Source organism: Gadus chalcogrammus, chromosome 10 (genome assembly GCF_026213295.1).
Source record: "Gadus chalcogrammus isolate NIFS_2021 chromosome 10, NIFS_Gcha_1.0, whole genome shotgun sequence".
NCBI lineage: Eukaryota > Metazoa > Chordata > Actinopteri > Gadiformes > Gadidae > Gadus > Gadus chalcogrammus.
This window is the reverse complement of record NC_079421.1, coordinates 17,712,392-17,736,555: the sequence shown is the minus strand read 5'-3', so window position 1 is coordinate 17,736,555 and position 24,164 is coordinate 17,712,392. Positions and strand designations below refer to the sequence as shown.

Sequence of the window (24,164 nt, the reverse complement as noted above, 5' to 3'; positions counted from 1 at the left end):
AAAAAAGCCTTCTGGGGTCAGGGTTCTAGGAAGGATTTGTTATCCCCATGGCTACGACCTATTTGTGATACTTTATACGTTCAGTAATTGGACAGGAGCTTTAAGATGAGCGATGTTGTATATGAAATGCACCACACACCATGGTCTTATATTATTTGTACAAGAAGCTTAACCCCCTCTCGGACCGGGTCATCAAAGTCTACCGCTAGACCGAGCTCTCCACACCCACACTAGCTTGGCGCTATACTATAGTAATAATAATAATAATAATAATACATTTAATTTAGAGGCGCCTTTCAAGACACCCAAGGTCACCTTACAGAGCATATAGTCATCATAAATCGTTCAAAAAAAAAAAAAAAAAAAGACATTGTGGAAAAGAAATAAAAAAAAATAAAAAAATAAACATAAAAAATAAAAAATAAATAAAACAAAAACAAGACAAAACAAAACAAACAAACAATCAAAACAGTGATCAGTTAGACGTTGTGTGCGAGTTTGAACAGGTGAGTTTTGAGTTGTGACTTGAAGGTTGTAGTGGTGTCTGACTGATAGTGTTGAAGAAGCTTCACCCTCTTGGACGCGCCTCTGATAGCCAGTGTAGACGGGCATGCTCCATCATTTCACCAGAATTTCCGATGTAGTTAGAGGATTCAATTATAATGGAGTTTCACTTTTTAAGCCACGTGTAAAATAGTGTAGCGAATGGAAGTTCGCAAATGAAGGGATTATAAGTGTGGGTGTTCATTCTTTAATTCACTTATTCTGTGGAGACATTTTTGGGGCTGTATCCATGTTCGATAACGAAACTCTTTTGGAGAGAGTTGGTATCCAAAAGGAACGATCACGATCAAAATCCATCAGTGCCAGAAAACAATGGCTTGTAGCTCTTACAACTATCAAGATTAATAATCATTGCATCTCACGGATCATTTTAGGTCTATCAATGTAGTTTACGACTAAAGATGTGATAGCAGGACTGTATGTGGAGAACCGTCAACAGGCTGTAACCTCTGCCATGTCTCCCAATAAGTAAAGGCCATGGTGACCATGACAAAGGCAGCGGATGGAGAACTGTGATTGGTTAGAGTTGACTGCATTCTGCAACTCCACCGCTAGATGCTACTATTTTCTACACACTGGACCTTTTATTGTGTGTAACTAGTGGAAATGCGAGCATATTTTAGATGAAAAAAACATATAAGACAGGTAATCACAGATTTTTTTTGGTTTCATGTATGTATCCATAAATACATTAATGCACATAAGATTGCCTATCATATAAGAACTGTACATCAAAATGGACAGACTATCAGGGCTGGCGTTGAGAGTCCCTGTATTCCAAGCGGTACGCTGATCTGCAATGCAGATGTTGAAGCAACAAGAGGGAAGAGAGACGCTGGCTCTGGGAGAGGGAGGAGGCAGGGAGACCAGCCGACACAAGGGCACCGTTTCCTTTTCATTCTGTTTTAGTTCTGCTGTTGTTTACCCAAACCCCCGTGTTATGTCATCCTGGTTGCCGTGACTACCGTTGTTATAGCACAATGCTTCATGTTGTGATCCGTCGGTCCGTCCCTGCCTCTATGCTTTTTCTTTGGTGTAGGTATTGCAGCCATTTTCACTAACAAAGCAAAACTATGATTGCCGTGTTCTTTAAGGAATTCCTTATTACTGCGTCATTTAACCAAGCTGGTCGGCTCACGGTAAACACCCTGGTAGAGAACACACGGTTGGTAACCAACAGCATCTGCGGGCACGGCTACCTTGTTAGAAAAGGACTCGTCACTGTCCCACTTCGCTCTTGTCCTGACCTCTGGGCTGGCCTACATCTCAGTCGTGCTCACTACACGCCACAGTGCCCTCTTGTGGCGGTGCACCAAACTCCACTCTACAATGACGGTTCAGGCTCAGACACTGCAGTGCTGGTCAGGATAACCTGCAGGCTGCAGCTATAAAATAATAATAAGCAGGGACAATACTGTAAAGACTCTTGAACTGTTGAAGGGAAAGCTGCTTCAGTTATTTTGTCTGTTCGTTTCTTACCTTTTTCCTTCCTTCTTTATTTATTTCTGTCTTTCTTTCTTTCCGTTCTCTTCCTCCCACCTTCCCTCTTTTTCCCTTCCTCCCTCTCTCACCCCCTCCATTCCTCCCTCCCTGACTCCCTCCCTCTCTCACTCCCCTCCATCTTGACTCCCGCTCTGTCTCCCTCCCTCCCCCTCCATCCCGCCAGCAGGTTCCCCAGGGGGCCATGCACCAACTACCAAAGAGGTCCCCCATGGAGAAGAGTAACGGAGCCCCCGCCACTGTCTTCAGCCCCAGCATGTTCCACTACCAGCAGGCCCTGGCCAACATGCAGCTGCAGCAGACCTTCATCCCCACCGGTCAGTCCCGCACGCTCACCGGGGGTCCCCTCTGTGTTGAACGCCACGAGGCCCTCTTTGACGTCTGAGGGGCAGACATGAGGCAGGATAGGGTCGTGACTATAGGGTGTTGGACGACAGGTAGAGTTATATGGTTCCACGTTTGACGCAACGCAACGACCACGCAGTCGCTTCGACGCAGTCGTGAAGCTGTTTTGGTTCTGCGTAGGATTAAGGTCGGGTCGACGTTAACGGACTCATCACAGCCCTTGATGCTGCGTCGACCTCGACGCAAGGTGACAAATCTTTGGAGGCACACGTCAGGCACTTGGACGCAAAGAGGGTCCGCAAGGTTGTAATGGGTATGTCCCCTTGCGATGCGTCGACATCCAACCATAACTTAGCCTTAAGAACTGATGTTGATTCCTCCCTTCGTTAAAAACCAAAGACGTATAGTATTAGTATGGAGGTCTTAACGTTGAGCAGGCTAGGGTCGTGACTATATGGTGTGTGGTGTGGACTAAGTACTGGGTAACTGAACAAGACGCATATCCCCTCCCTGCCCCTTTTTGACTGCATTTCAGCTTCTGAGAAAATTGTCTGCTGAAAGACAGAAATAATAAATATTACACAATCCAGTATTTTAAGACCCAGTGACTCATATTGATAACGCCACAAATGGATTGTTGTTTTTTAATTGATTATTGGTTCAGTCGATGGTCTTGAGAGCTGTGGTGCAGTTCATGTGTGTGTTCTCTACATGCAGGGATTCCTTGTGCTTGTGAATGTTCCCTTCCTCGTTACACTCTGTGTTTGTGCCTCCCTTTCCTGTGTGACGGGTTGTCTGATGGCTTCATGTGCTTTATGTGTTCAATGTTCATTGCAAGCCCAGGAGCATATGAGAGCAAATATTACCTTGATTGAAGAAATGTGAACACAGACTATAAATCAGCCTAAAGGGAAATTTTGCGAGTGAATTGATAGAGCTGTCCAGTAGTGGAGTTGGAAGATGATAATGTCAAAGAGGATGCAGTCAATTTAAAGATTGTTACGTATGTAGAATATTTATATGGGGTCAAAGGTTACGCACCTGTGATGCCAGTTCTGTGCACATAATTGTTCTGTTTATTAAACAACACTTTTTTTTTTGGCCCCACCTTCTTCTGTCCATTTTCCCTCCTTTCTTTCTTTCTGTTCATCTTTATCCCCACTGCTCCATTCATCATTGTGTGTGTGTGTGTGTGTGTGTGTGTGTGTGTGTGTGTGTGTGTGTGTGTGTGTGTGTGTGTGTGTGTGTGTGTGTGTGTGTGTGTGTGTGTGTGTGTGTGTGTGTGTGTGTGTCTGCGTTTGTGTGTGTCTGCGTTTGTGTGCATGCGCTGTGTGTGTGTGTGTGTGTGTGTGTGTGTGTGTTTATGAATGGACGACATCAGGCTCCATCTTGTACATGGCCCCCTCAGGAGCCATAGGTAGGGCTGTTCTCTTAACTCCTGCGCAAGCGACATAGCTGTAGACTCGTCACACATTAAGCTCCTCTTGCTATCGAAGGGAACTTTCCAGTTTGCCTCCTTATCTCTTCATGGTCTCTTAATCGGCTCACGCCCATCTCTTGGCCTCCTCTACAACTCATGTGTCGCGTCTGAAGATTTTTGTACATTCCTGTACATGCCCTCGGTGTGTGTGTGTGTGTGTGTGTGTGTGTGTGTGTTTGTGTGTATGTGTGTGTGATTATTTTTGTGTGTCTGTGTGGCGTGCGTGTGAGCATATGTGCATGTGTGAGCTTGTCCGCCTGTTTGTGTGTGTGTGTGTGTGTGTGTGTGTGTGTGTGTGTGTGTGTGTGTGTGTGTGTGTGTGTGTGTGTGTGTGTGTGTGTGTGTGTGTGTGTGTGTGTGTGTGTGTGTGTGTCTTCATATGCGGGTGTCTGTCTGTGTGTGTGTGTGTGCGTGGGCGTCTGTGTGTGCGTGTGTCGGCGGGTATGCCGGCCCTCCGGTAGCCCCCTTAGCTCGGCACCAGAGGGTGTGTGAGCAGGCCTGCTGGGGGCCCCCCAGTAAGCCTCCCTCCCTGTCTCCCGTAGGACTTATGAAAGCCGCGGCCCCGCCGGCGGCAGAGGGCCGCTGGGAGAGACGGGACTGGAGCGGCTGCCGGCAGGGGCCTGGCCGCCTGCTGTCTATACCTGGATTCACTGGTGAGGGCCCCCCCCCCCCCCATCTCCTAGGGCCTTCCGTCCCCAGACCCCCGCTGTCTCAAACCCCCTGCACCCACGGCACCTCTACCCCCCCGGCCGCTGCTGGGCCCCGGGGGGGGGGGCCGGGTAGTAGACGACAGTGGGCCATCAGTCGCTGATGCTGGCCATGTTGTTACGGTGCTAAATATGAATTTGAGGTGTCAATATAACTAGTGATGATGTCTGGGCTGCAGTGCGATGATGTAATACAACCTAGAGCTCCGATGTTACTTAATGCTGACGGCCTCCTGACCGCCTAGTTGCTGAGCTTTTTAACAACAGAGCTTTTTAAATACAATGCATTGTTCATAGTATACTATAATATATTCGAGATGCTATAAGATGTATGGATTCATATTATTTATGCAATATTATAAAGGGAGAAACGTCAGCTTAAGACTGAGACAGTATAGAGGCCAATAGAATGTGTGTTGCATATTTCAAACACAGTCATGCTTTCAAAATATAATCACTTTTATTGCAAAAGCATTTACAAGTGAGGAGTTACTGGATGGTTACGTCTTGTTGGGAACAGGCATGATGAATGAGAGCCAGTTTGTGCTGCCAGTGTGTGGGAATACAGATTATTTGGAATGAAAACGAAATCGTTTTTACATAAAGTATGCAGAGAGAATGTTGTTGTGGCTTTGAGAACGGTTGAGGTAAAAAAACAAAACATTTCTGTTTTTTTTTTATTTTAACCACCCGACTAGATTGTGGTTGCATTAGTTGTACCCACCCTGTTGAGACAACCCATCTGAAATGAGTAACAACAAAACCCCATGATTTTCTGTCGATAAATATTTATATCTGAAGCTCATGTGTTGAATATTCACACGGAAATTGAGCTTTTCAGGATTTAATTGTGTGTATATATGTGTGTGTTTGTGTGTGTGTGAGTGTTGACTTATTCATTTTTATCATTCATAGTTTTCAATTTTTTTCAATTTCAGTTTTAGTTGCTTCGTTTATTTTTTGGTTTTCCTACACCTGTATTAAGATGCCAATTCCCCTGCCATATATATTTCTCTGAAATTATTGCATCTGACAGTGATTTACGTTTTTTTTCAAAAGGTTAAGGTAAATCTGCTCAGTCTTTCATTTAAGTTGAGTTTGATGGCTCAATTTTACAACAACAGCTGACTCATCGTCATTTTTACCATTTCAATAATAGAATAGCTGTCTCATACTATTTCCAGTATGTTTCTATTCACATCACACAGAACTGTCCAAGAAGAAACATTGTTTTCAGAGTTGTACTTCTGTAACCTTCTTAAAAGAAGCTTAATGTTTGCATCTAACTGTATTCAAATGTTGCCCTTATTCACAGGTTTGCCCTAACGCAATTATCAATGGTCAATGGTCTCAACAGATTGTAAGACTTCATATTCTCCTGGGCCACCACTCATGAACAATATTGAAACATGTATTCTTGTTTTGTAACTGGTCGGATCTCCAATTGACTCCATTTCAGTTTGTTTTTCATTTCTCCTATTTCATCATCTGCATGTTTCTCTTGATCCCCCTTCGAAATCCCATCCTAGCGATGTCCCTTGACTTGTTGCCATGAAGTTTGCGCCGCTACATTTCGCCATGGTAACCATATCATTCCTATTCCCTCCTCCTCCTACCCCCCTCCCCCTCCCCCCGCCCCGCCCATTTCCTCGTCCCCTGTGTGTCTCGTCTGGCTCTCGCCTGAATAAAAAGTTCCCATGACGCACGGTGCCTCCTCCACTGTCTCGTCGGCCTCAACCCACGTCACCAATGTTCCTTTCGCTGAATCCGCCGCGTCCAATCAGGTTTGCTCTTTCATTTTGTGTTCATCTTTGTGTTTTTTTTTTAAGCCGTGGCTGATTGGCTCTTGTTTTAGCGAAAGGGACATGAGCCTCCATTACATTTTTCTCATGGAGATCCCATTGGTTACATTTCATCCTTGTTTGGTTTTTGGGTGTGCTTTTGTTTTTTGGTGTGACATGAGCTGACGAGCTTTGTGGTCCATGTGATCGACCATCATGTGATCTTTCTCTAAAATATCCTCAGTTATACACATTTTATTTTATCATGGTAGGGCCTTAATTATTTAACTTTCAAATTCAGCAACAATATTTTGAGTTTTCCTCAAAACCCCCAACGAGTACTTTAAAATCGAGTGATTTTTTTAAGTGTTCCTTTGTCCCGGTGAACTTCAGGAGTCTGCATGTCTAGCTGAGGTCTGATAAGCCTCTTGATCAAGGATCCAACCTTCATTAATAGTGCTCAGATGCCTAATACTAATGTAGCCTTACTCCATTATTAGACACATTTGCTATTTGTTCAAGGATGAAGAATTCTCACATTTTCATTATTGTTCAGAGCATCATGTTGATTTTTGATTGTACAAATGTACACCGTATTTTTAAGTTTAATTTGTGTTTTTGTCTGTCTTGCACATTGGCTGTATAACCGAAATTTAATCAGGATTATGGTTTGAATAAATTAGCAGTTCATTGTGGTGCGGCCCACTAGCTCACATGGGTAACCGTCTGCATCAAATGTATTCATTAAATTACACATGCATATATTATATATATTATATGTATCTTAACCTCTGCTTAAATTAACTCAACCAACCTGTTTAGCAACATGCTTATATATTTTATGTTATGGCAAATAACATTTCCCCACTTTCCGGTCTCTCTCGCTCTCGCTCTCGCTCTCTCTCTCGCTCTCTCTCTCTCTCAGTAGACCCATCGGAGGTCATGAACGGCGACGCAGTGGAGCTCCATTGCATCCCGATGGAGACCCACTTCTGTCCCGTCCCCAAGCTGCTGATGGCCACTCCGGTGGGCCTCAACTCAGTGAGCCTGGCCCGCCACCCCAGTTAAGAAACCCCGCCCCCTCACCCTATCCACTCTACTACACCCATCCACCCACCCATCCCTTAAAGAGTAACTCGACTCTCAGAATGCAACAAAAATGTGCCTAATCCAAATGTGCACACTTACCGAGTGGCAGTGTGAACCTGAAGGTGGAGATGTTTTAGTGTGTAAAGAAAAGGCCCAGAATACCGGAGCTGGGCCGAGTGCCGCACTCTTTGGAGGGGGAGCCTCTTGAGCATTGGGGGGAGAACAGTCGCCATGACATGTATTGACTTTAGGCGGTGGCCTGACACTCCCAGGCTCCCACAGCCATACATGCCCAGTGCCACACCTTCAAGAAATACACGCACTAAAACACGCAAACACACACACATAAACACACACATAAACAAGTTTTCGACAGCGAAAAAAAACCCTCATGGGTTCCAAGCCATCGTCTTGTACTGAAGAGCAAACGACATGACTGGGTGACTGCACCAAAGTATAAGAAAATATCAATAATACGGCAGGAAATGCTAATTAAGGAATTCCACTCGATTAACTAACCGGAATGCCAATGGTCACCATTATGTTTGCCACTGATGGCATTATGTTGGAAAGGGGGGGGGGGGGGGTTTGTATTGTATGAAATCGAATTTATGTTTCATGATTTGTGTTTCAATATTTTATGTCTCAATTTTATTAGTACAATGCTGTCAAAAAAAGTTTTGTGTTTTTTCAGGGTCAATCATCTCATTCTACCTGAGAAACAGAACATCCGGTTATTGTTAATTTGTCTGTGCCTTTAAATGATCTATTGTGGCACAAAATGTGACCTTATGTGACTGTCACTAAAGAAAACAATAATTTGGCTGTGAAAAAATATTTCTTTTTTATTTTATTGAAATTTTGTAGACAGGGTTCCGTTCTGTTTTATTTTCTCGAGGGTAAACAAAAACTATCCAATTTATACCCTAAAAATATTACAACTAGTGGTGAACGGGGTTCATTTGGAGCAAATGGTAGTGCTCTTTCTTCAGCAACACAATGTCTTTATGGAGCAATGTGTAAGATGATAAAGGCTAGTACTAGTGTTTAGCTTAAACTCCATACCAGTTTAAGTTTACAATTAGGTCAAACTACAATATATTTATCATTTTAGTAGCTAATATTGCCAATTAGATGTATTTCATTTATTTATGATAACCAAGCAATGCCCAAAGTGCATCATAATTTATTGCTTTCAAATTTGTTGAATATTTCACCATCAATTATTTAATGCTAGCCCTTGATGAAGATAAAAAAATATTCCTATTCCAGCCATCTTGGCCCGGGCATTTTCGGTTCTTTTAAATATGAATAACAGCATGACTCTTACACATTTCCCCTTATGTGTAAGAGCGTTATTCCATGTACTCTGACCTTTTCATACAGGATCAAAGTAGATCATTATAAATATAAAAGCTACCATTATAAATCAGAATTGGTCTTCAGTGCAGTATATCTGACCAGTGAATGTTCTTTGGCTGTAAAAGCTTTGAAATTACTCAAGCGCCACCTACTGTCTTTGGCTTTGAGGTCAGTTTATCAGTCTTTCTAAGATTATCCCAATTCCAAATTTGATTATGGATCTCTGTGCAATGTTTGATGAATGACAATCTCTAAGCATAGTCGGGGCACTTGTTAAGTAAAAAATAACGCCTATTACATCGTAGGTGCTTTAGAAAGAGTTAAAATAAGTCCTGGTCCCATGTCGGCTTGGATCTTATTTGAACCAAAATGATCGCCTGGGGAACAAAGCTGAAACTGAACAATTTCTTAATTGGGAACTTTGAGCTTTGACAGCCGATGATAGAATGGTTGCACAGCATGAAAGCAGCAAGTGCTTTCCTGTTTTTGTGCAAATTCACCAAAGTCTGTATTGGAAGAGTAGTGGCCTACGAATGGAACATCCCTAGTCAATGCGATAACTTTTTGTGTTTCAGAAAATTGAAACACAAACGCTGTACCTGGTAGAAATCTATAAAAAAATACAAAACGGCAACGAGGGAATTGCTTTTAAATATAATTCTATTTTTGGGGGTAAATTTCACCCCATTGTTTGGCTGTTGGAGTGACTCAGTGGCACTAAGATTGTTATTTAAATTGGCTCTTCAGGGAGAAAAAAGAGAACTTGAATCTGTGTTGTCTGACTTAAAAAGCGTATTCTCTTTTCCTCTGATTCTGTTCATTCTTTAATAGTCTACAGACTCTAAATGCTAATACTACTCTAGTCAGGGGAGGACTTAATTCCCACAAGGAGAAGCCAGAAAACAAAATATGTGGGCCGGAGATATGAAAGGTGCCCCAGATTTGATCCCACAGTGGGTATCGAATAATAAAAAATTAAATAAAAAACAGAATACACTGGCCGTCGAATTCTAATACAATTAAGTGAAGGGAATATGTGCCTCTTTCCAGTCTCCTTAAGTGTTGATTGTTCATACACTGTTAAACAGATCGATAGGGAGAGATGGATCTGTAGTTCATCGTTCATCATAACAGTAAGCTATATCTGTCTAGTTTCTTTGGGGCAGCTGTGCTGTCTTGACATGAATAAGGTAAACGTAACCAATACTCTTAATTAGTTGTGTGCATATGTATCTATGTTAAAAGAGACGATGAATCCCATATTCCATTAGCTGAAAAGGGTGACTCATTTTGTGCCATTTCCCACTGAAGATGTGTCATGTTTAAGTCATGTTATTGTGTCGTGAATGTATTTAATGCAAAAAAATTAACCATGCCCATTTAAAAGAATGGCATGTGGAAATATAATGATTCACTACATATAGACTTTTTCAAAGGTAACATAAATATCATGTTGATACTGTGTTAGGACATTAAAGTATGTGTATTATTATATAGATTTATATTTAATGTTCATGGGTGGTGTGACTACTTAAAAAAATAATTATATCCTTGAGCAAATTCTGTCCCGACCTTTGTTTCATGAATTTGATTTTAAAGGCAAATGTTTCTCTCTGACTTATTGAAGTGATGAAAAGAATGTCCAGGCAAGTTGTTTTGTCTAAACCTTAGAGCTTTGGAAGACATGCGTTGTCCAGTCAAGAAAAAAAAGAAAAAAAATCTCTCTTCTGTCATGTCATTATGCCTTCACCAACTGCTATCCAGCTGGAATAACAAAATACTTGACAAATGAATGGTGCCACTCTTGAGGTATTTAATTTTAACTGAACGTTTACCATTGTTTGTCATGTTTAAAAGTGTCTATTCCTTGTACACTTGAACGTGTTTTTGTGTGAGTACATAGATGATCTTTTTCTTTATAGTCTCTCACTCTTTTCCTTGACCCTCGGTTATCTACAGACCTGATGTTTAGTATCCACTGTAATTATTCTTGCCATCTTCATGAATTCATACCCTTTGACTGTGGAGAATATGCAACTCCTTTTTGTCATTGCATACCGTGAGATCAGATCTCAAAGCATGAGGACAGGTCGTATTATTCGGTCCTACTGGAGGTTCTGATGGCCAGGACAGAGCCATGGGGCCTGGTTTCTTCGTCACTGTATAAAGTCGTGATTGCAATGTAATGAAAGTAATTTAGTGGTAAGTTTAAACTTTTTTTTTAATTATTTGACTAAATAAATCAATGCATGAAAATAAAAAATATTCATTTAAGTAAAATACTTTGTGTAGACTTATAACGAGTATGTATACCTAAATTGATAGATCCATTGTTGATTAGAAAAGTTACTGTTGCTATGGCAACAAAATTACAATGTGGCTACCTTTGTATTAACCTAATTATTTTTCACGTAAATTGAAATAACAATTTAGAGAATAAACCTACTTATTCACAAAAGGGAATGTTTAGTTAGTTTAGAGTATGTTTTACGGAAACAAATAAGTCATTGTAATATTCAAAATTCCTTTGGGGAGACTGGTCACGTGTAACTTTATTATGGTTTGTGAGTGTGTCTTAAATCTGCTTTGTTTTGATTGTTTTTCTTTCCTTTTTGTTGGTGTCAAACGTAAAAAAAATAGATTTTTGCTGACGTAAACATGTATCTTTTGGGAGGTGAAGAGGTTTTTGGCTTGAAAAATGAAACGATGGACACCACAACCTGCCCTCTCCCATTCATTATTTGGACCTTCCGTCCTCGGACTAGATGATTTTTCTCGACTAGAAGTGTTGTTCATCTGAAGTCTCTTTCCTCTCCGGCTAGCCCAGCTGTGCTGGTTGATGTCGATCCTCGCTGGGGTGTACGAATGTGTGATATTCACCTTGTTTGCACTTATGTACATAACTATGTCAAAAATATTCAAAAATTTATTTTGAATAAATATAGAGAAAACTGATAAAAACGAAATCGCTGTATTGTTAAGCAATACAACCAGTATGCTGTTATAAGTTCTAGGAATTATGAGAAAGACGGTTTTGAATGATTTGTCCTGTTCTATTTGCTAAAGCCCTACTGCTTGCTAAGCATGATATTGTTATGCTGTAAAAAAAATCTTAGCAATTTAGACAACCATTTTATAGGTGCAGCAAGTATCTGATCTTAAAATTAACTTTGAAAGATTAATTTAACGATACCTTTTTTGTCATTTTTAAAAGATTCCAAATGATTGCGTAATGCAGCAGTGATAAATCTTTCGCAAATTACTGAATTAAATTTCAAATAATTAATCTCCTATTACCAAAACATTTCTTTAACAGTCTTTAAACCGAATATCTGGATGAGTGATAATTTTACATTTATTTCTTTGTAAGAAAATGATGTCATTTGTTTTTCTGCTCAATCACTATGATTGCTCAATAATCAGTGAATCTGACTCACCTATTGAATTTCTATCAAAGATTGGACAGTGAAAAACATGTTCCAAGAGAGCTTTTAATACAAAATACCCTTTAAACTATATACATCAAACCTGGTCATTTATCGCTTTATATATTGCTTGTGAAGCCAATGATTTTGTTGCCATGGCATCTGTCCTAGTGTTGGATTAACTCGAGAGTCATTCCGTTGTGGTGTTTCGAAGCCTTCAGGATGGGGGGAGAAAAAAAGATTGTTTTTTGTTTTTTCTAAAATTGTGTTAATGCCTAATGCTATACTTCTGTACTGTGTGTATATCAAACCCAGGAAATCAGCTTTGTGTCTATTTTGCTCTGTATCCTGCAGACTTCTACTGCTATAGTATAGTGGAATGTACATGTGGGCTACCATGTATGAATTGGGCTCCACTGGCAGTAGATTTTTGTTTAACATCACTGCATTGTGCTTTTATTCCACTTTTGTTGCTATCACTTGACCACAGTTAAGTTTATCTGTGCCTTCATCATTAAGCGTATATATTTGTGTTTTTCCTTTGTGTAACTCTAACATTATAATCAATTTCCATTTCACAATTCATTTCCAGAACTGCATGTACAGTGAGTAGCTGTCTTGAATACTTTGGATAGAGTTGGTGAACCATGGAAGCGAGTAACAAAATAGCAACTAGAGAAAAAGCATAAGGGCCTGTTGAGGACTAAGCCATACGAAACACTTCTCTCTCTCTTCTCTCTTCTTTCTTCTCTGTTCTCTCTTCCCTCTCTCTGCCTGCCTCTCTTGCACACTGAAACATCACAGCCCAGTTTCGTCGCTCTACCATATTGTTGCTTATCGTTATATTTTAGCTAATTGGGTTTCTATGTGCTACTGCTACATGGCAATTTATTTTGTGGTGTATGATTATCAAAATGCAGGTTAATTTGCCTATATGATGATGATGACCTTTTTCTATTTTTGTTTTGTTTTACCCTTTAATAAAGCCCTTATTGGTGATCATCACTGAATTGTTGTTATTTTCTTAATGGTTGATATAAAGGCTAAGATGTGCATACTAATTGTCAAAAGGCCCTCTAGCTCTACTATGGATCGATGCACTTCTAGTGTAAGTGGTATTGCATGTAGAAAGAATATAATTAAAGTCAAGCCATGTTATTTGCTCGTCAATTCAAATGTATGGGGCAATATGCTGCTGATCATAAACAGCATGTAACAGGAATATGTATTAATTTAATTCTAAAACATGTTGCGAACGCCACTAGGCCTTTATGGAAGTTCGATAGTATAAATCAATGCATACATCCCTTTAGTAATCACATTTTTTTGGTGTGTCTCGGTCTGTCTAGGGGCGGGGGGTTGAGCTTATGTGACTATAAAGTTGCATCGGTTTCTCTCTGTGTATAAATAATCATTAGTCGCTGTGTCTCTTTGAATTTGTGGCGCAATCATTAACCGGATATTCAGGAAAGCGACTTTTTGGACCAGTAGTACCAGCCCCAGCGGGCCCTGGCCGTCACAGCAGTGCGTTTTGCGACACTAGCAGGTTAGTTCTTGTGTGTGTGCGTGTGTGTGTGCGTGCGTGTGTGCGTGTGTATGTGTGTACACACACAGCAGCTTGACATGCGATCTAGAATTAGGGATACATCGGTAAGATTTAACTTGGTGCTTATTTGACTTGCTGGTAAGCTACTAGCCACACGGACAAATATAAAGGATTGTACTGCATTTCTTGTTCTGGTTAGCTTGCGGAGGCTTCTCTCTCATAGCCAGTATGGAGCAGTGTGAAAACCGCATTAGCTAACATTAGTGGCTAACGTGAGCGGTGATCAACAACTTTGCATGCCAACTAACGCGAAGCTCGCTTTGTCGTATTGTTGGATGCGGGAGTCGGGCTTCGGTTCATATACGAGGCCCGGTAAACCCATTAGCTTCAGTCGCTTGTTGGGTACATCTTTGGCTCGTCTTAGTTGTGATAAATGTTGTCACAACAGCTATAGCGGTCGTGCTAACTCGTTAGCTTGTAAAATAGCTTGGGTCAAAGTCGAGAACCCCAATGAAGGAATACAAAGTTGTTGTGTTGGGGAGCGGTGGCGTGGGCAAGTCTGCGCTGACTGTACAGTTTGTCACCGGCACTTTCATCGAAAAATATGACCCGACGATCGAAGACTTCTATCGGAAAGAGATCGAGGTGGATTCGTCGCCCTCTGTGCTGGAAATCCTCGACACAGCAGGCACGGAACAGTTCGCGTCCATGAGGGATCTCTACATCAAGAATGGACAGGGGTTCATACTTGTCTACAGCCTGGTCAATCAGCAGTCATTCCAGGTATCTCATGCTTATTGTTGATGATTATTGACTAGCGTAGATCACACTCCACTTGCTGGTCAACTGGTGCACTGGTATGATATGATTATTTGTTTAGATGTTTTGGATAACTATCCATATATGCTACACTGCCGTTTGCAGAACTTGATGATACTTGGTTTATTTACATTTAACTGTTATAATCTCACACAAAATGTTTTATTTTATTTTGTGTAGGGCAGCTTATACGTCATCCGTCATACTAAGAATTGCACATCCTCTTCTGTCTTACAGGATATCAGACCGATGAGGGACCAAATAGTTCGTGTGAAACGGTTTGAGAAAGTACCATTGATCCTGGTTGGTAACAAAGTGGACCTGGAGTCTGAGCGCGAGGTGGCTGGGTCCGATGGCCGTGCCCTGGCCCAGGAGTGGGGGTGTCCCTTCATCGAAACCTCAGCCAAGAGCAAGACCATGGTGGACGAGCTGTTTGCTGAGATCGTGCGACAGATGAACTATTCTACATTGCCAGAGAAACAGGAACAGTGCTGCACTGCATGCGTTATACAGTGAGCACAACAGGTATGTACCAAACTAGTCTCTCATCCAGTTCATTGTAATATGTAATGTACATATTATCCAAATTGCATACATTCCTTGTATGGGTGGCCCAAGTTGGAATCTAACCCCTTACCCAGGGAGTGTTAAAACCATTCTCCACAAGTCGAGCTAGACAGGAACAAGTTGAACTTGATCAGACCCATTCAGTCTACCAACGCGGGAGGGGATGCTGTACAATTTCAGCAACGTGCCGTCAAATATCAGTATTTCGATTCTTCATCAAGCTTTACACAAGAGTACTTTAACATAGCCGCTCTCGAATATATCATTTAGTATTATATAATGTCACATCTATTCCTCTGTGACGCACATTGTACTGGGTAGTGTAGAGTTCAAGCTTGTGAAAATCGGTTGAGATCTCAGCAGTTGGAAGTGAGAAGGATGAGTGGGTGTCGTCCTCTGGCAGAGCTGTTGGTTTAGACTGTTATCATACGATCATCAGAGGAATGCTGCATGAAGAAGGGCCTACAACAGAGAGGTGCTAGAGTGGTGGGAAAGGGGATAAAAAACCACTGTAGCTCAGGAAGAGCCAAATAAACCAAGCTACCTGAGATCCAGCCAGTAGAAAAGGAAAAACAAATCTGTACTTGCCAGTTTCACAACTGGTAATTCCGGATGACAATGAACATTGTCATTTGTCATTTGAGTCTCCCCTTATTAAACCAAATTTGTCCTTTCTTCTTGTTCTCGTTGTTTTTTTTCCTTTTTATAGAGGCATCATTTACTGAGGTTGGAGCAGCCATTTCCTGTTTGGATGACCCATGATCCAGGGGCCAAGTTGAGTTTAGCCCTGTTGTTGACTTCCTGCCGCTGGCAGTGTTCCTACTGAACGACCGGTTTGTGACTTTTCCGCCGTGAACCTCCTCAAAGGAGAAGCGTTCCTCCGGGGCCTTCTCTATTTTTACTATTGTGACTCCAGAAACACGGTCTGTGTGGAAACTCCATGGCCTTTGTTGCAAACCCGACACACAGCTTACAGCTACAGCCACAGCCGTCAACTTCAAGCTGGAAGGCGGCAGGTTCAAGCGGCCATATGGGACTTTTATTCTCTGATGTCTTTTGCGTTGGGTGTATTCCTGTGGTTTAAAAAAAACAAAACAGGAGTTGTTGTTTTACCGCAGCTCTTTTTCAAAGCTGCTTAATCATTATATCGTTGATATTTTAACTTGTATAAAAGTTTTGAATCTCAAATCAGTATTTTACTATAACGAAACAAACTTTACTTTTAAGCATGCATACTTCCCTGACCTTATGACTAATCCACAAGCAAATAATGTCCCGTACTATACATAGTCGTTATGGCTCACTTTGCTGTCTATTTTCAAGTTATAAAATCCTGCTTGTAGAACAGAAATTGCGGTGTTGTGGAAGCTAACAATGTTCTCTACTTGAATGTGGTTTTATTATTCTATCTTGGTTTTAACTGCTACCCTTTTCTTTATCCAGTTGCAGTGGTCGATCGGGTTCGCGATTTAGTATCTACTACGTGTATCTGTTGATAGCCAAGCACATATGTATGGTGACAATAAGCAGTTTTTAAAAAAACAATTACACATTACAAAAATGAGCCAATGGACTTTCAGGAGCTTGAATAAAAACCAACCATGATGTGTGCAAGCACTGTCACTAAGGGTCAAAATATCTGGTGCTGTTCGCCATTTATGATAAGGAGGGCTGGTTAATTCTGAGGGAGGGGGGTTTCCCTAGTAATGATAACCAAAGTTAGCTCACAAAAACAAAGTCCCTCTTTTGGACAAAATGGATTTACTTTGACCTCTAGAGATGACAGTTCTTGGTGACTCCATTGTGGTTTAGCTTAAATTCCAGTCCCTGTAACTGATCATGATGTACTTTGCTTTATTTTTTATTTTCTTTATCTATTTATTACAAACTAATGACAGCGCTAGCCAATTTTTAACATTTCAAATTAGAGGCCTACTAGTTTTTTTCTGCTTTTGTGACTTCGAGATATAGTCTATTGTTTTTGAAACTGAGAATTTAACAGAGCCTTAAAAACTTTCTGTTTCATTCCCGCCTCCGTGTGTTTCTTTATAGCTAGGGATACCTGACTGGGTAGGTCAGGGTACCTGATCAGGATTCAGGAACTACGTATTTGTGTTTCATTTTCTTACATTCTCATTAAAATGTTACATATTTGGAGTTACCATTACACATTTATTCAATGCCAATAATGTATTTTCTATTGATTATTTGGACTAAACCAATAGCTACCATCTTCATCTTATATAGATTGAACTCTACTGAACCACTGCTTCTCAGTACACTTGTTTAGCATTTTTTTCTTTAAACACAAAAAAACTGATTATTTTAACCAACATCTCTTAATAGGCAAATTACATGTACATTAAAATATATATATTTATGGTATAATAAATGTAGTTTGTAGCGGTACCAGCTCCAATCCGCTAGGTGGCAGTGTGGTCCGTTATTCAGACGGCCGACATCTGACCGAACAAGGAGGAAGGTAGCGATTTGTTCAAAGCCTGTACACACGTACACACACCAAATTCATGGTATTGTTTTCATCGTAAAGTTGACAACAATGAAGACCGTATTTGTTACTGTGGGTACTACAAGTTTCGATGAGCTCATTCTAACGATAAAGACTCCTGAAGCTGTTAAGGTGAGTAGTACGCTGTTTTAAAGTTATCAGAAATGAGTGACCGCCATACAATATGTAAGGGATAATGCCCGACGAGGTGTCCATTATGTTATAATTAACCTTGTGCTAACCATTCCAATAAATTACGTGAGAAACTGAATCCACGAATTCAAACTATGTAAAAGAGTAGAATAACGTGGCTAGTGGCTACTACTGCAGGCAGCCCTGAGGAAAGACGAATCAGCCACTTCCTCGCTTTGGAAAAAAAAACCGTATACTAAATGAGTAATAAAATGAGTCATGTTTCCAGGACGTACCTTAGTTTCCAGTTTATTGTCCCAATGGATACTTTTCAATATGTATGTCCAAGGTTTAATGAGTGTTTCCGTTTCCTTAGTTTCTTAAATGGACAGTTCCAATAACTAAAATGTCTTGCCCTCACCTATCATTTAACTGTCAACATTGATTCATTCATCATACATTTATGCCCTTATTAATTTCCCACAGGCACTAAAGGCTCGTGGTTATGAGCGTTTGGTTCTACAGGTGGGAAGAGGCTCTGTCCTTCCTGGTCCAGAGAGTGGTCTAGATCTCAAACTGGAGGCCTTCCGTTTCAAAGACTCAATTTCTGAAGACATCGCTCGTGCTGACCTTGTCATCAGCCACGCAGGTGTGTTTATCAACCAAGGGCCGCATAATCATTCGGCACCCCCTAGTCACTGATTAACTAAATATGAAAAAGAAAGTAGAATCGTGTTTATTTAGTCATTCTTGGGTTGATGTCGCTCAATAATTGGAGGGCGGTTCGTCAACATGAGCTACACTCTGCCCTCTGCACCCCAGGGGCTGGGAGCTGTCTGGAGGCTCTGGGAGCGCGCAAGCCTCTTCTGGTGGTGGTCAACAACAAGCTGATGGACAACCATCAGCTGGAGCTAGCTCGACAGCTCCATAAAGAGTCTCACCTGCTCTACTGCACCTGCAGGTCTGTTCTGGTTTACAAGTCTGTCTTTTTACCTGCCAGAGTTGAAGAATCTACCTGAAAAGCAATTGTTTAAATACGTAACCTATATTTTTTGTCCCTGGCCTATGTCTAAGAAGAGGTGAAGGCAATGACAGTATTTCCTCTCTCTTTCAGTTCCCTTACGGACACCCTGAGAACAATGGACCTGTCTGTACTGGTGCCTTTCCCACCTGCACAGACAACGCATTTTGCGAACTTTCTGGATATAGCCCTTGCCGTACAGTGAATTTGTCTGTTGAGTAAATCAATCTGTAACCATATATATTTAATAGTACTTGCTCATACATTATTGCTGAGATTGTCCAATAGATTTGTTGATTTTCTTTCGCTTTTGTAAGGTCAGAAATGGGGTACCATTGACTATTATTCATGCAAAAAGTTGTACAAGATTGTATATTGTACATAATTGTATATTTTACATTTTATTATCATTATTCATCATTTCATTTAATTATTACTTTATGTTAAAACATGAAGTAGATGGTCATCTTGATAGTTGTTATATTAAGTTTCACTCTCACGGTTTTCAGGTTTTGTATTTTTATTTAATTTTGTATTAAAAGACTTGAATGATTCAGACATGGGTCACCTGAGTCCAAACGGAGACAATCCAGGGAAGAGTTATCCTCTGTGATGAAAACCAACACCTCTTTGGGTTTGTCCAACCCAATGAGCAGAGGACTAGATAGCCAATCAGTCGTTGAAAACCACTGAGCAGGCTCCCTTCTCTTGACTGGATTTAATAAAGAAAGAATTCTCTCCTCATACGATATTTGTATTTTCTAATTTGTTTTAAAACTTCAAGAGTGATGTTCGTACATATTAAACACGGAGGTAAGCCACAAGCTTCTTAAAAATGTGCTGTTATAAATAACGTTTTTTTTAGTTCAACAGACTTCTTGATTATATCTGCGTATTGTATTGCTCTGGCTCAGATGACCAGCAGTTTCTCGTCAACACCAGCTGTCGGGTGGATGTGCTTCTGCAGTACCTGAGGACTAAACTTCACATTCCTGATGCAGGTGGGAGAGGGTGCAGAGGGATCCAGTTCTGACTATTAAAAGATAATTAATTATGAAAACTGGATCCCATTAAAACCACTGAATCTGAAAAAACGTTTTCACTATTATAATATAAAATGCATAAATTGGTGTGAGTTATAAATTATGAGATTATAATCCTTCTCTTTATGATTTCATGTTTGATATCTTGGTTTGGTCATCATGTAATGCTCATTAGCAAATGTTGGACTCATGCAATGGATCACTGAAAGCAGACATTCAATATCTTACACAGCTTATCCAAAGGTGTCCTGTTACCTCAAGCATCTGTCCTCTGAGTAATTACAAAATTACTAAAATAACCACTCTGTTAACTATTCAGACGTAGTGGTATTGTACTGATAAAGTGATGTGGTCCAAATACATCACTCTGACGCACACACTATTTGTCTGCCAGATTGTGCATTTTTGTGTGTTTTCAGGACTGGTTGATTTGTGTGATGATCAAGGCGGACTGAAACTGCTCTTTCTTTCCCAACACCATGAGTATGCAAACAGATTACTTCCTGCCAGATGCTTCTTCATTTCCTGCATTGTCAAACGTGAGCTTTTTCAAAAGAACTGACCAGAAATGGTCAAACTGATTAACAGGAACTTGAATTAATTTTCACAGATAATGTGATATGACAAGGTAACCATGACCTCAATCCAATTTCATATCTCAGTATACGATATATACAGAACAGTAAAGCCACGTATCCGCCAACGATAAATAGATTTTTAAGATTGAAAACAATGTAATGGTTATATAGTTTTTCTCATCAGGAAGCCCAAAGGATGGGGCCTATGTTTCCATCCTCCCATTGTTGGACAATCCAGACCATGCTCTCCTTGGTAACTATTTTCAACAGTTCAACACACCATTTATTCAAAATCATAGCCACTGGGTGTGTGTAGGGTATTTTGCCTGTGTATTTAGGAATTTCTTTTAAAATGTGTGCCTGTGCTTGCGTTTGGTTGTATGCCTATTCGTATGTGTGTGTGTTTCAGATAAATTGCAGTCTCATGCTACCAGACTAGAAAAGCGACGCCAACAAGAGCTGTCTTCTCAGTTGGCCCACAGAGCCACAAAGATGCCCCCTGTGGCCCCGTCCACCCATTCTGTGAGCTTGTCTTCTATCTTTTGATGTTGGTATAGAACCTTGCTACTTTGTGATTGTTTGTTTGGACATAAACCTGATATACTGTTTTTGAGCGCATATCTGTTTTATTTTTGCTCTATAACTTGCTATAGTGTGTTTGAGTCTGTTTGTTTTTTTGTTGTTACAGAACTCTGATATATTGTGATTGTGTGAATACCGGTTTCTTTGTGTATAGAACCCTGATATAATGTGTTTGTTTATTTGTTGGTATTGATGCATGCTGTATTGTGTAATATCAAGTCGTACCTACATCTTAATATCAAAGGTTATCCTCATCCTCTCATATGCAGCGAACTAAAGGTCGGAGTCGAAAGCAGATCCACGCCCCTGAAACTCAGCGCCAAAAAACGAAGAAAACCAAAGTGAGAACATATGGATCCTGTTTACCGCTGGTGTGACAGCAGGGCTGAGGTCTGTTCTCCTTTGGTATACCATTGCACCAGTATGATCCAACTTTGTATTAAGGTTATAAGCATACCTGTGCTTACCGAGGTCTGACATCAAATTGAAAACAATCCATGTAATCGCTGCAGTTCTTGTATCAATGTTAATATCCCCTCCCTGATTGAAAAAGTTTGGACATTTCTTTAAATAATTTACATGACCTGGAAGGATTTACTTGTGTTACAGGAAGGAGATACTATCCAAATATTGAAATAGCGTCTATATTACAATGTATAATGTGTATTGATGCACCTGGACAATATTTAAATATAGAGGTTTGTTCTAGTAAGATAAGAGTACATTTGTATAATTTATTCTTATTTGAATAGCCTACATCTTCTCCCATCATAGATCTATTTAATGTTGTGTGGGAGAAGCAGCCTTCAAAATCTTTCGTGCATTAGAGTTGCTTCTGTCTTAGTGTAGCCATTTTTCATAATTTCAGTGGATCTAGGCTCCTCTGTTGCCTATTCTACAACCGCTCCAGCTAACTGGTTAAACTGTTTAAAATAGACACTATATATAGACATTAAATATTAAATCCCAAATCCTCGACACGTACTGTTAGTTGTGCGCATTTAAACCAAATAAGAAGCGGCACACAATTTGACCTATTTTATTCTACTTCTGCCTTTGGCGTAGCTTCCTGTTCAGATGGTATCAGTTAGGTTCATTTACTAAGGCTATTCCACAAACAATATGTCAACGATCATGCTTGCCAGTGCCGCAATATAACTGTTAATAAAAGCATCAACGTATGTACCAGATTAACATAGAAGATAGATTAGCCTTTTTGTAATGCTGTCCTGTTTAAGAAGTTCAATTTTTATTTTTTTATATTCATATAAATAAGTGTGCTTATATTAGTTTAAATCATTGTCTGTTGGATAATATTTGGCCGTTAATATTTTGTTTTGTGATGTTGCTTTTCAACATCACAACATTTAGACCAAAATGTTTTGTAAAAGCACAACTTAATACCATGTGATAGCAGTAGAAACACAAATTGTAGCCACATTTCCTGTTTTATTAAAGAAAATATACAATATTACCCCTTTATGCCTTTTAAATCAAGATATAGTTAGCGTCTGCGTGCTTAATTATTCTAAATTGAACATAATGCTACCAAACCAGACATGATGCCTGAAATGGTCTCAATTCTAATTCTAAAAATAATTGAATTATATTTATACGGTTACATATTCTCTTAAGCAAACCCTGTATTAGGTAATTTCCTAATGTAAATATTGACAGTCCAACCATGTGAATATTGCTATATTCACATGGTTGCACTGTTGATACATCAGTAGAATTACATTAGATTAGCTAATTCCCTTCCAAATAGTGGTGGATGTTTAAGACAAGTGGTTGATGTTTTAAACAAGTTAAGGGGAAATTAACCCTGGTGTGAGGTAATCTTGACCAGTCCTGCTTGTCGGGACATGTCTGTGTGTAAATCTAACAAAAGATGGTTCTGGGAACTGGAATTGTGCAACTTTGATTATCACACTAGAGTGTGTCTGTCTGGTAAATCCGACCATGGAAATGAGTGTTTGTATTATATCTTTCAATGGATGAGCAATGGGTTACAGTTAGATTAATGTGATATTTAGACCTACAAAAATCTCCTTTAAACAAAGGTTTTAAGGTGTGTAGAAGACTTTTTTTCATAGAAGTTATGAGATGTTTTGCAAATACAAATAACTGAATCAAACAGGCGAATGGCTGCAAAATCCTATTTAAAAAAGGCTTTTCTGTGATCTCCACCTTGTGATTCATTTCAACCATCCATTTGTAACATGCATCCCCTCATCCACTGAGCTTATACAACAAGATAGCAGGACAAGTTTAGTAGCCTACATTTAGTTAAATTAGACGAGGGCCGTTTTGTCTGAGGTCAACATTCTGAGGTAGCCATAGTCATTTTCACTGCAGCAAGAAGTTTGCTGGACTATTGAAAAGTAACAACTACCTAAGTATAATAATAATAACAATAATCTTTATTTATACAGCGCTTTTCTAAACAGTTAAAGTGCTTTACAGAAAAAATAAAATAAGGCAAAACAAACAAACAAAAATAAATGTCTAAGAACAATTGTAGCTAAGGGCCGAGGTTAAGTAAAGCCCAAACTCTATCCCAGCTAAAGGGACAGTGGTAGACAATAGACATCCCATGATGAGAGACATACTGCGATCACTTTCTGGTGCCATATTTTAATCTTTAGCGACTTTTGTTTTTTCACCAGAACTATCTGGTTCTTCTTTTCCACATTTGATTGATTTTCCAATGGCATCCATTAGTGTATTCACAATTCTGTCAACTGTAAACTGGGCTCCAACTGCCTTAGTAGTTGCTTTTGATCAATATGACCTCCTCATGTCCCTATGATTAAGTTAATATTAGTCTGTTATGGTAGGCAACCACCTGAAAATATATTAGGCCTATAGCTGACCTTCAAAAGGGGAACTAATCCTACATTAAACCACTTCCTAACTTTCATAATAAGGCTATCCTTCAGAATCTCCCTAATCTGAAGCCTGTTGGCGACGGTGTTTACTTGCTTTGCTTCTGTAGTTGGGTCTGTTGTTTGCATGTTCATTAGCATTTAGATAACCCTCTGTCAAGTAGCTTCCGCCTCCTGTGCTCTGATTGGTCTTACTGTTACTGGAGCTGTCAAGTAGCTCCGCCTC

At 40.1% G+C, this 24,164-nt stretch overlaps 4 protein-coding genes across 9 annotated transcripts in view; all 4 read left to right on the top strand.

The window, feature by feature from the left end:
- mbnl3 (muscleblind-like splicing regulator 3) overlaps positions 1 to 13,251 on the top strand; it is a 21,245-nt gene extending 7,994 nt beyond the window's left edge. Inside the window, exons 5-9 of one of the 6 annotated variants that reach the window (XM_056600199.1) lie at positions 2,231 to 2,381; positions 3,791 to 3,826; positions 4,432 to 4,542; positions 6,289 to 6,380; positions 7,303 to 7,391. In XM_056600199.1, the coding sequence (XP_056456174.1) occupies positions 2,231 to 2,381; positions 3,791 to 3,826; positions 4,432 to 4,542; positions 6,289 to 6,380; positions 7,303 to 7,305 (393 nt within the window). In that variant the 3' untranslated portion in view covers positions 7,306 to 7,391. Of the gene's footprint in view, positions 1 to 2,230; positions 2,382 to 3,790; positions 3,827 to 4,431; positions 4,543 to 6,288; positions 6,381 to 7,302 lie in introns of all 6 variants that reach the window. The other 5 variants (XM_056600197.1, XM_056600200.1, XM_056600198.1 and 2 more) reach the window with 5 other exon arrangements.
- Positions 13,252 to 13,691: 440 nt separating this feature from the next.
- rap2c (RAP2C, member of RAS oncogene family) lies at positions 13,692 to 17,473 on the top strand. The gene is made up of 3 exons (XM_056600453.1): positions 13,692 to 14,582; positions 14,856 to 15,143; positions 15,895 to 17,473. The coding sequence occupies exons 1-2, from the start codon at positions 14,310 to 14,312 to the stop codon at positions 15,132 to 15,134; spliced, it is 552 nt and encodes a 183-aa protein (XP_056456428.1). The 5' UTR covers positions 13,692 to 14,309; the 3' UTR covers positions 15,135 to 15,143; positions 15,895 to 17,473.
- A 171-nt stretch (positions 17,474 to 17,644) lies between these two features.
- zgc:92907 (uncharacterized protein LOC436733 homolog) lies at positions 17,645 to 19,726 on the top strand. The gene is made up of 4 exons (XM_056600454.1): positions 17,645 to 17,826; positions 18,313 to 18,475; positions 18,649 to 18,787; positions 18,941 to 19,726. The coding sequence occupies exons 1-4, from the start codon at positions 17,746 to 17,748 to the stop codon at positions 19,050 to 19,052; spliced, it is 495 nt and encodes a 164-aa protein (XP_056456429.1). The 5' UTR covers positions 17,645 to 17,745; the 3' UTR covers positions 19,053 to 19,726.
- c10hxorf65 (chromosome 10 CXorf65 homolog) lies at positions 19,172 to 21,212 on the top strand. Its single transcript, XM_056601207.1, has 5 exons — positions 19,172 to 19,176; positions 19,721 to 19,848; positions 20,310 to 20,429; positions 20,653 to 20,721; positions 21,205 to 21,212. The coding sequence occupies exons 1-5, from the start codon at positions 19,172 to 19,174 to the stop codon at positions 21,210 to 21,212; spliced, it is 330 nt and encodes a 109-aa protein (XP_056457182.1).
- Positions 21,213 to 24,164: the final 2,952 nt, after the last annotated feature.